Genomic DNA, 12,221 nt, shown 5'->3' on the forward strand with positions numbered 1-12,221 from the left:
GATAAACAGCCTGGAACAGCACACACACACTGTACACACTGTACGTACACACACACACACACACACACACACATATATAGCTGGATGTAACAATGAGAAGTGATAAGAATAGTACATAGAGCTGTGAGTCTAGCTTATTAACATAGTATGTGGGCTAGGAGTTGTAGGCAAGGCACATATTACCCCCCCCCCCCCCCCCCCCCCCCCAGAAATATGAAAGATCTGCTGCACATTAAATTAAGTTGTGTAGACGTATAATAGGCATCAGTATTATTTTCTATGTGCGACTGTCACAGCAGTTTGTTTGTAGCATACTAAATCCAGTACAGACAGATATTAATTCGGACAGAATACTATGTAACAATACTGGCAGCGCTACTCCAGGCTGCATCCCGGGGACCAGAGAGAGTGCAAACTGAGTCCAGGGGGGGAAAGTTATGTGGACGGAGAGAGAGGGCCGTTACTAGAAATGGCGCACGCGAACTATTAATGGCGGGAGATTTAAATAAAGGTATTTAGCGGCCATAACACCTTAAATATAGCCCACACATTAAAATCTATATAAGCCCCCAGAATAACAGCCCGGAGCAGCACGTACCCAAACATGTACATCTAGAATCAGCAATGAGAAGCTACACTAATAACATATAAAGCAGCAGGATTAGCTTGATAATAGCTTAGTAAGTTATACCCAGATCATAAACCACAACACAGAGGGAGTATTGCAGAGCCAGGGAGCAGCGGAAGAATAGGGGGAGCCAGGTCCAATATGTCCAAGTGCTATGTTCCGATGTGACATGTGGGCAGGCAAAAAAAATGACAGGCAGTCACCAAAAATGAGCAAAAGTCCAAAAACACACAGAATAACCATGCAACGGGAAAAAGAAAAAACACAAACTGTTTCTGAACATGTAGTAGTGCCTATAGCAAGCCGTAATCCAGAAAGGCCATACAGTAAATAGAAGCAAAGGGTCGTGTTGTAATAACAGCATATTAGCTTGTTGAGAGAGCAGGAGATATGGTATAGAGAACTCCATACATATAAGGCCCTAGGACTAGAATAGTCAGTATCTTGAGAGGCACTTTACTTACAGTTTAAGAGCAAAGGAGGAATAAGCCAGCTAGGTTGAAGGCAAAGGCCTCAATTCACTGAGCTTTATCAAACACTTTATCAAACATTTGATAATTTACCTCATGGGTAAAATCTAATTTTGAATTGACTAAGGTGTTATAGATTTATCGAATGTTTTACTGATAAAACGTTCAATAAATCTATAACACCTTAGTGAATTCAAATTAGATTTTACCCATGAAGTAAATTATCAAACGTTTGATAAAGTGTTTGATAAAGCTTAGTGAATTGAAGACAAAGACTCTATCCAAGTCAAGGCGTCTCCAGGAGTTTTGAAAAATTTTGTTTCCCCTTCGTACTCAACCCTGAGTTTAGCCGGGAACAGCATAGCATGTGCTATGTTGCGGTCTCGTAGCTTAGACTTGACCTGTGCGAATGCCCGGCGTTCTTTTTGCGTTTCGGCAGTAAAGTCTGGGAACAACATCAGACGCTGATTTTCAAAAAACAGGTCTCCTACCTTCCTTGCAGCTGCCAGAATGTTATCCCGGGCTCTGACGGTTAACCCTCTGGGCGATACAATTGCATCGCCCAGGAGGGGGCGCAGCACTTTTTTTAAATTTTTTAAATCATAGCCGCTGCGCAGCGGCATCCCCCCACTCACTCCGATCGCCTTCGGCAATCAGAGTAAGCAGGAAATCCCGTTCAGAACGGGATTTCCTGCTGGGCTTCCCCGGTCGCCATGGCGACGGGGCGGGATGACGACACCAACGTCATGGACGTCGTGACGTCAGAGGGAGTCCCGATCCACCCCTCAGCGCTGCCTGGCACTGATTGGCCAGGCTGCGCAAGGGGTCCGGGGGGGCTGCACGGCACGGCGGGTAGCGGCGGATCGGCGGCGATCGGAAGTTACGCGCAGCTAGCAAAGTGCTAGCTGCAAGTAAAAAACAAAAAAAAAAAAAATTATGCAAATCGGCCCACCAGGGCCTGAGAAATCCTCCTGCGCGATATACCCCAAGCTCAGCTCGGGATTATTGCCCAGGAGGTTAAGATCTTAAAGATGAGAGCATGAGGTGGTGCTCCTGGTGGGTTGCGTTTATTGGCAACTCTATGGGCCCTTTCAATCACAAATAGTGGGGAGAAGGTATCCTCAGGGGAAGGCGTCTCAGCAGTTTCTCCACGAAGTCAGGCACGTCTTTACCTTCGCTGCCCTCTGGGAGGCCGAGGAGACGGAGATTATTACGCCGATTCCTATTTTCGGAATCCACCGCTCTCTCCTCCAGGCTTTTAATCCTGCGCTGCATTGCAGGGATCTCTGCGCCATGTGCTCGTACGGTATCCTCTGTGTCTGAGGTCCGCCTTTCTACTGCGCTGAATCTTTCTCGGATAGTGGACATGTCCTGCCTGCATCTAGAATGGTCGATTTTTAGGGTAAGAGCCGTTTGGCAAGATTGCAAGGCTTCCATGATGGTATTCACATAAGGTGGAAGCGGCTCCTGTTCATCCTCCGCCATATTAGATTCCGTCTCTTTGTCCTCTTTAGTCTTTGACTTTTGTGCAGAGGGAGTAGCCATTGTGTTTAGCTTTGTCTCCTTTCTCCCTATTGTTTTGCTTGGCACGTTGAGACATGGCTGGAGCTTCGTATGGATGGTATCGTGCTGAAAGTTGTTTTTCCCGGGAACGGCCTGCAGCAGCGTCCCAATCAGGAGAAGCAAGGCCGAGTTCCGCAGAGCCCTCCGGAAGTGGAGCAGACCAATCCTCCAGTTTGTAGAGAGAAGTGTTCCCGACACTATGGAGTGCATTTTTTGGGAAGTAATTAGTCGTGTTCAGGCAGTGGTAGTTGTGAAAAATAAGGCCAGGCAGCGAAGCCCCTCACAACACGTCCGCTCAGGTCGCCATGTTGACCACGCCCCCCTCTGTATCCATTTCTGCTGCTTATGTATTATCTCTACCTACATATGTTGCTCCCCTCCTCCATACTAAAGAGCTGGCTGCTTACCCCCCTCCCCATCCACGCAACAGGACAGGCTTCTCCCCTCTCCATACTACAGATCAAGCTGCTCCTCTCCTCCCCTGTCCTAGGTGGGCAATCCTGGGAATAAAGAGGACCTGTATATCTCTCTGGTGGGTTTCTGTTACTGGATACATCTGTAGGAAACACACACACTGACTGAATACATTGTCTCTATGTGATTATCAGATGATGGGGGATCTAGGTGGACAATCCTGGGAATAAAGAGGACCTGTACATCTCTCTGGTGGGTTTCTGTTACTGGATACATCTGTAGGAAACACACACAGTGACTGAATACATTGTCTCTATGTGTTTATCAGATGATGGGGGATCTAGGTGGATAATCCTGGGAATAAAGAGGACCTGTACATCTCTCTGGTGGGTTTCTGTTACTGGATACATCTGTAGGAAACACACACACTGACTGAATACATTGTCTCTATGTGTTTATCAGATGATGGGGGATCTAGGTGGGCAATCCCGGGAATAAAGAGGACCTGTACATCTCTCTGGTGGGTATCTCTTACTGGATACATCTGTAGGAAACACACACACTGACTGAATACATTGGCCTTGATTCATAAAGCATTACCGCATGCGGTAATGCTGAAAACAGCAGACTTTCCCGAGCACTTAGCAAAGTGTCAATTTATAAAGGCTGTTACCGCATGAAAAACTAAAATTACCGACCAGGGAGGAAAATTACCGACTTGGCTGTAATTACCTCCAACACATGTCAGTAAATTGACAGCAAATGTCAATTCATAATACCTTCAACAAGCGGTAAGCCTGACGATAATTACTGACACCTCTGGTGAGGTCCTAACAATGCAAAGTGCAGGGAGCCGAAAGTCTGTGCAGGGAGCCGAAGTCTCTGTGAGTCTGTGCAGGGAGCCGAAGTCTCTGTGAGTCTGTGCAGGGAGCCGAAGTCTCTGTGAGTCTGTGCAGGGAGCCGAACTTCTGCTGTACCGCTCAATGTGCTGTGGTAATTTACCTAACTTCAAAAGGCAGCTGTAAAAATCTTTAGGAATTAGCACACAAAGGTCTAAAATACTGAATGCGGTATTTTCCCTCCCAGATTTGTTTTTTCCGCAAAGCCTTTTATGAATTGAGGCCATGGTCTCTGTGTTTATCAGATAATGGGGGGGATCTAGGTGGACAATCCCGGGAATAAAGAGGACCTGTACACCTTTCTGGTGGGATGCTGTTACTGGATACATCTGTAGGAAACACACACACTGACTGAATACATTGTCTCTATGTGTTTATCAGATGATGGGGGATCTAGGTGGACAATCCTGGGAATAAAGAGGACCTGTACATCTCTCTGGTGGGTTTCTGTTACTGAATACATCTGTAGGAAACACACACACTGACTGAATACATTGTCTCTATGTGTTTATCAGATGATGGGGGATCTAGGTGGACCACAAGTACTGCTCTCTGCTTTATAAGAAATGAAAGTCTCCTCTTACCCGGTGATGTGAGGGGCGGCTGATTCTCCATCATGGCGTCCTTGTAGAGGTCCTGGTGTTCTTCTATATACTGCCACTCCTCCATGGAGAAATAGATGGAGACATCCTGACACCTTATAGGAACCTAAAACACAGAACAATACAGTCACCACCCAAACATGCCTTACTGTTATTGGATAATGTCCCATAATTCCCAACATCTCTCACCTCTCCTGTCAGAAGCTCAATCATCTTCCTGGTGATTTCCAGAATCTTCTGCTTGGTGTGTCCCTCAGATATCAGGGAGTGAGGTGGGGGCACCGTGATGGTCACATGATCACTAGACTTCACTGGAGGACAATTCTGTAAGGAAAAACCAACAATAATGTCACATGATTTCCCAGAATCCCTTCCTCCTCCTTGGTCAGCTGTGTGTTGTATTAACAGAGATATGAGTGATGTCATATGACCTTCCAGAACCCTCCTCACCTCTCCGGTTAGCAAGTTGATGATGTCCTGGGTAAGATTCACAACGGTCTCATTCAAGTTAACCTTTTGCTCCATTTTAAAGCAACTGAAGCTTGTCTGACTTTCCATCATGGTGTCCTTGTAGAGGTCCTGGTGTCCTTCTATATACTGCCATTCCTCCATGGAGAAATAGACTGTGACATCCTGACACCTCATAAGAATCTGACAGACACAAAAATACAGTCACCACCCAGACACACCCCTCACTGTTACTGGACAAGGTCCCATAATTCCCACCAGAGCTGTGGAGTTGATACAAAAATTATCCAACTTTTCAGTTTCTGATTCCTCCGAATCCTCTAATTAGCATATAACAATCTTGTGGATGGAAAGTATGTAACATAGAAGGTATTTCATCACTGCCAAAGCTTAGGAATTTTAAAGCCATATTAAGATGACATCTGCTTTTGGGAATAAAAAGTTCATGGCCAAGAAGCTGACACTCTACCCTGTCAGTCATCCTGACCTGTCATTGTCGACATGAATGCCCCAGTAAGCTGTCTGTATAATAAGATTCACTGGGGCCCCATATCAGCCGAGTTCCAGCATGTAGCCCTGCCACCTTGCAGAAAAAGGCTTCTACCTTTTCTGTTTCTGATAGAGAAGAAAAGGCCAGGGCCATTTTCTGCAAGGGGCAAATCTATGCTCCAGAACACAGCTGATACAGGGTTCCAGTAAATCATATTAAACTGACAATGTGTTGGGACACTAACTTTTGAGCATTAGTGTACCTCTGAGTTGTTGTTTTTTATGTACACTAGAGATGCATTTTAACTAAACTTAGAATATTACTGTAGAGCAGCTGTTAAATAGAGAATCCAAATTAGTCCTTAGTAAGAGTACTTGTAGAGGGTACAGACAGGAACAAAGAACATCTATCAGGCCCTAGGCAATGTAATTGTGGGGTACATGTAAGAGTGATGTGCAGGTACTCTGCAGGGGAATAAGGAGATTCTTCCTCTATTACACATTCTTCATGTACAATCTGACCAAGGATCAGGCCCTAGGCAATGTAACTGTGGGTACATGTAAGAGTGATGTGCAGGTACTCTGCAGGAGAATGAGGAGATTCCTCCTCTATTACACATTCTTCATGCACAATCTGAGCATGGATCAGGCCATAGGCAATTTAACTGTGGTACATGTAAGAGTGATGTGCAGAAACTCTGCAGGGAAATGAGGGGATTCTTCCTCTATTACACAATCTTCATGTACAATCTGAACATGGATCAGGCCCTAGGCAATGTAACTGTGGGTACATGTAAGAGTGATGTGCAGGTACTCTGCAGGAGAATGAGGGGATTCTGCCTCTATTACACATTCTTCATGCACAATCTGAACATGGATCCGGCCCTAGGCAATGTAACTGTGGGTACATGTAAGAGTGATGTGCAGGTACTCTGCAGGAGAATGAGGGGATTCTTCCTCTATTACACATTCTTCATGCACAATCTGAACATGGATCAGGCCCTAGGCAATGTAACTGTGGGTACATGTAAGAGTGATGTGCAGGTGCTCTGCAGGGGAATGAGGAGATTCTTCCTCTATTACACATTCTTCATGCACAATCTGAACTAGGTTTATGGGTGATAGACAACACCTCTGTGTTCAATGTGCACAACATTCTCAGTGGATTCCCTGCAGCTCTGTGGGGAGTGCATATGTAGAGTAATACTGTGTAACTAAATTCGTAGTCACCAAACCCAGTTTTAATAACATATCAAAGTACTTGATGTAATGGGCAAAGGGACTGCATAAATTTGCATACAAAATTTGTATAAACCAGCATCAATGCAGAATTATTTTCATCTCATTGACCATCTCTATTAGTGACACGGCTACACATCAGGCTTTATACTTACAGCATAGATGTTATTTAGTATATATAAGAGATTCCTGTGTACACATCATATACAGTCACAATCAGATGTGTATATTTGACTTTAAAAATACGGGGACTGCTTTATTGAAGCAGCACAAATAACGTATTTATTGATATTATTTTTTGTGGATTACGCATGGCTATCACTGTATACATTTATATACAAGTTATTTATGGTAACTATTACCTGAAAAATTGATTTTTTTTAAATTTCTATTTTAATTACAGTTTCCATTTATTAGGAGTCGGTGCATTTTGTTACAGACTCCAACTCCACAGCTCGTATTCCAGCACCGCTCACCTCTCCTGTCAGCAGCTCCATCATCTTCCTGGTGACTTCCAGAATCTTCTTCCTCTTCCTTCTCTCTGGTCTCATGGAAAATGGCATCAGGCAGAAATGAGGGGACACTGGGATAAGGGATGGTTTATGTAGAAAGTGAGGTGAAGTTGAGGGTTCAACAGATGCACTTTTTGGCAATGTAAACACCTAGTAGAGAGAACAGTTGATAGTACAGAAAGTCCAAGAATTCCCTTAACTGCTCCGGTCAGCTGTGTTTTATAAACAGATAAGAGTGATGTCATGTGACCTCCCAGAATCCTCCTCACCTCTCCAGTCAGCTGTGTGTTTTATCAATAGAGATAAGAGTGATGTCATGTGACCTCCCCGAATCCTCCTCACCTCTCCGGTCAGCTGTGTGTTTTATTAACTGAGATAAGAATGATGTCATGTGACCTCCCAGAATCCTCCTTACCTATCTGATCACCTGTATGTTATATTGGAGATAAGAGTGATGTCATGTGACCTCCCAGAATCCCCCCAACCTCTCCAGTCACCTGTGTGTTTTATAACTAGAGATAAGAGTGATGTCATGTGACCTCCCAGAATCCCTATTACCTCTCCAGTCCCCTGTGTGTTATATTACTAGAGCTAAGAGTGATGTCATGTGACCTCCCAGAATCCCCCTCACCTCTCCGGTCACCTGTGTGTTATATTACTAGAGATAAGAGCGATGTCATGTGATCTCCCAGAATCCCCCTCACCTCTCTGGTCAGGTGTGTGTTTTATTAACTGAGATAACAGTGACATCATGTGACCTCCCAGAATCCTCCTCACCTCTCCAGTCAGCAGAGAGAAGACCTCCTGGATGAGGTTTAGTAACTTCTTACTCATGTGACTCCAGCCCTCCTCCATACTTGCTGATGTGGTCATGAATTTCCTCTCTATAGAAGAAAAGCAAGGCAGAATGGTACAGTATTACATCAGTCAGATCAGACAAAAAAACATGCTGATCCCCTCTCCATACTACAGAACAGGCTGCACCCCCCCCCTCCTTCATACTACAGAACAGCAGGCTGCTCACCCCCCCCCCCCCCCTTTTTCCATACTACAGAGCAGTCTACGCCCCCTCCCCCTCTCCACTCCCCCCCTCTCCATACTACAGAACAGGCTGTTCCCCTCCTCCCCATCCATACTACAGAAAAGGCTGTTCCCTCTCCTCTCCATACTACAGAACAGGCTGCTCCCCTCCTCTTCCCCTCTCCATACTACAGAACAGGCTGCTCCCCTCCTCCTCCCCTCTCCATACTACAGAACAGGCTGCTCCCCTCCTCCTCCCCTCTCCATACTACAGAACATACTGCTCCCCTCCTCCTCCCCTCTCCATACCACAGAACATACTGCTCCCCTCCTCCTCCCCTCTCCATACCACAGAACATACTGCTCCCCTCCTCCTCCCCTCTCCATACCACAGAACATACTGCTCCCCTCCTCCTCCCCTATCCATACTACAGAACAGGCTGCTCCCCTCCTCCCCTCTCCATACTACAGCACAGGCTGCTCCCCTCCTCCTCCCCTCTCTATACTACAGAACAGGCTGCTCCCCTCTTCCTCCCCTCTCCATACTACAGAACAGGCTGCTCCCCTCTTCCTCCCCTCTCCATACTACAGAACAGGCTGCTCCCCTCCTCTTCCCCTCTCCATACTACAGAACAGGCTGCTCCCCTCCTCCTCCCCTCTCCATACTACAGAACATACTGCTCCCCTCCTCCTCCCCTCTCCATACTACAGAACATACTGCTCCCCTCCTCCTCCCCTCTCCATACTACAGAACATACTGCTCCCCTCCTCCTCTCCATACTACAGAACATACTGCTCCCCTCCTCCTCCCCTATCCATACTACAGAACAGGCTGCTCCCCTCCTCCCCTCTCCATACTACAGAACAGGCTGCTCCCCTCCTCCTCCCCTCTCCATACTACAGAACAGGCTGTTCCCTCTCCCTCCCCTATCCATACCACAGAACAGGCTGCTCCCCTCCTCCCCTATCCATACTACAGAACAGGCTGCTCCCCTCCTCCTCCCCTCTCTATACTACAGAACAGGCTGCTCCCCTCCTCCTCCCCTCTCTATACTACAGAACAGGCTGCTCCCCTCCTCCTCCCCTCTCCATACTACAGAACAGGCTGTTCCCTCTCCCTCCCCTATCCATACCACAGAACAGGCTGCTCCCCTCCTCCCCTATCCATACTACAGAACAGGCTGCTCCCCTCCTCCTCCCCTCTCTATACTACAGAACATACTGCTCCCCTCCTCCTCCCCTCTCTATACTACAGAACAGGCTGCTCCCCTCCTCCTCCCCTCTCCATACTACAGAACATACTGCTCCCCTCCTCCCCTCTCCATACTACAGAACAGCCTGCTCCCCTCCTCCCCCCTCCCCTATCCATACTACAGAACAGGCTTCTCCCCTCCTCCTCCCCTCTCCATACTACAGAACAGCCTGCTCCCCTCCTCCCCCCTCCCCTATCCATACTACAGAACAGGCTGCTCCCCTCCTCCTCCCCTCTCCATACTACAGAACAGGCTGCTCCCCTCCTCCTCCCCTCTCCATACTACAGAACAGGCTGCTCCCCTCCTCCTCCCCTCTCCATACTACAGAACAGGCTGCTCCCCTCCTCCTCCCCTCTCCATACTACAGAACAGGCTGCTCCCCTCCTCCTTTCTCCATACTACAGAACAGGCTGCTCCCCTCTCCATACTACAGAACAGGCTGCTCCCCTCTCCATAGTACAGAACATGCCACTTCCACTCCTCCCCATACTACAGAAAAGGCTGCTCCTCTCCTCCTCTCTCCATACCACAGAACTGGCTGCATTGCTTCTCCCCCCCAGCCCACTGCAGAACTGGCTGTACTCCTCCCCTTCCTCCAATTCTACACACAAACACACTTCATACAACAGAACATGCTTCTCCCCTCTCCATACTACAGAACAGGCCGCTCCCCTCCCCTCCTCCATAACCCTATCCCTCTCTGCTCTCCTCAAACAGCATGTACCCCTCCCCCCTGCTCTCCCTACACAGCATGTACGCCTAATCACAAGAAATTGTATGCGTGCATTGCCCCCATACAACCGGGGGGGGGGGCTGCGGGGCCCCAGGCTCTCTCACTGCCTAGGGACCACAGCGACACCCCGGAGGTGGAGGCTGGGCAACGCAGACGACCCCCCCAAGCGTGGCCAGCACCAGGGGGGGCCATCCGCACCCACCTCCCAAAAATTTAAAACCAGGCACTTACCTTAACGTCCATTGCGTTCTGCTACTGCGCATCGACTCGGGGCACTGCATAGAACAGGAGTGACGCATGGGTCACCCCGAGCTGTGAAGCTCAGGGCTGGCTCACACAATGGGAAGCCTCCTCGTGGCGCTCCTGGATAAGTGCTATAAAGCATGAACTAATTCCCGCAGGGATTGGTTTTTGACCCTGCAAAGTTTGGCATGCGAAAGCAAATGCATTTTTGCGTGAGCATGTCTCATGGTAAGCCATTTTAGCCAGATTTGCACAGCCAGACTTGTAAGGGTTAAGCTTGATGTTGAGCACGCATACAATTTCTTGTGATTAAGCTTTATGCAATTCTGTCCTTTGGAGGCAGGTGGTGGACGGCTTGCTCTTGTAGTGGGCTGTCTGTGCCTGTCCTCCCCCCCCCCCCCCTTCTGGAGAGGTGTGTGAGCCAGCCCTGAGCTTCACAGCTCGGGGTGACCCATGCGTCACTCCTGTTCTATGCAGTGCCCCGAGTCGATGCGCAGTAGCAGAACGCAATGGACGTTAAGGTAAGTGCCTGGTTTTAAATTTTTGGGAGGTGGGTGCGGATGGCCCCCCCCCGGCGCTGGCCACGCTTGGGGGGGTCATCTGCGTTGCCCAGCCTCCACCTCCGGGGTGTCGCTGTGGTCCCTAGGCAGTGAGAGAGCCTGGGGCCCCGCAGCCCCCCCGGTTGTATGGGGGCAATGGGAAGCCTCCTCGTGGCGCTCCTGGATAAGTGCTATAAAGCATGAACTAATTCCCGCGGGGATTGGTTTTTGACCCTGCAAAGTTTGGCATGCGAAAGCAAATGCATTTTTGCGTGAGCATGTCTCATGGTAAGCCATTTTAGCCAGATTTGCACAGCCAGACTTGTAAGGGTTAAGCTTGATGTTGAGCACGCATACAATTTCTTGTGATTAAACAGCATGTACGCCTCCCCCCTGCTCCCCCTACGCAACACACACTGTACACACACTGTACACACACTGTACACACACTGTACACACACTGTACACACACTGTACACACACTGTACACACACACACACACGTACACACACTGTACACACACTGTACACACACACACTGTACACACACTGTACACACACACACACACACACACACATATACACACTGTACACACACACACACTGTACACACACACACTGTACACACACACTGTACACACACACTGTATACACACACATACTGTACCTCTCCCCCTCCCTGCTCATTGGAGAGTCTGAGAAGAAAATAAGAAACTTTAACGTACTTCCTCTCCCGCCGTCCAAAGTGCATCCTAACCCCTCCCCCACTTCCACTTTTTACCTAAAAAAAAGTCACACTGTACACACACTGTACACACACATACACACACTGTACACACACACACACACACACACACACACACACACACACACACACAGTACACACACACACACAGTACACACACACACACACTGTACACACACACTGTACAGTGTACACACACACACACTGTACACACACACTGTACACACACACACTGTACACACACACACACACACTGTACACACACACTGTACACACACACTGTACACACACACTGTACACACACACTGTACACACACACACACACACACACACACACACTGTACACACACATATATACACACTGTACACACACACACCACACACTGTATACACACACATACTGTA

The 12,221-nt window shown here is 48.0% G+C and overlaps 1 protein-coding gene across 1 annotated transcript in view; it reads right to left on the reverse strand.

Annotated features, from left to right (window-relative positions):
* LOC137537248 (zinc finger protein 721-like) overlaps positions 1–11,799 on the reverse strand; it is a 59,759-nt gene extending 47,960 nt beyond the window's left edge. The window contains exons 1-6 of the mRNA XM_068259338.1: positions 11,739–11,799; positions 8,062–8,168; positions 7,249–7,434; positions 5,027–5,227; positions 4,766–4,900; positions 4,559–4,682 (exon numbers count right to left, since the gene is read on the reverse strand). Coding sequence (XP_068115439.1) covers positions 4,559–4,682; positions 4,766–4,900; positions 5,027–5,227; positions 7,249–7,434; positions 8,062–8,157 — 742 coding nt within the window. The 5' untranslated portion in view covers positions 8,158–8,168; positions 11,739–11,799. The remainder of the gene's footprint in view (positions 1–4,558; positions 4,683–4,765; positions 4,901–5,026; positions 5,228–7,248; positions 7,435–8,061; positions 8,169–11,738) is intronic.
* Positions 11,800–12,221: the final 422 nt, after the last annotated feature.

Source organism: Hyperolius riggenbachi, chromosome 10, assembly GCF_040937935.1.
Source record: "Hyperolius riggenbachi isolate aHypRig1 chromosome 10, aHypRig1.pri, whole genome shotgun sequence".
NCBI classification, from domain to species: domain Eukaryota; kingdom Metazoa; phylum Chordata; class Amphibia; order Anura; family Hyperoliidae; genus Hyperolius; species Hyperolius riggenbachi.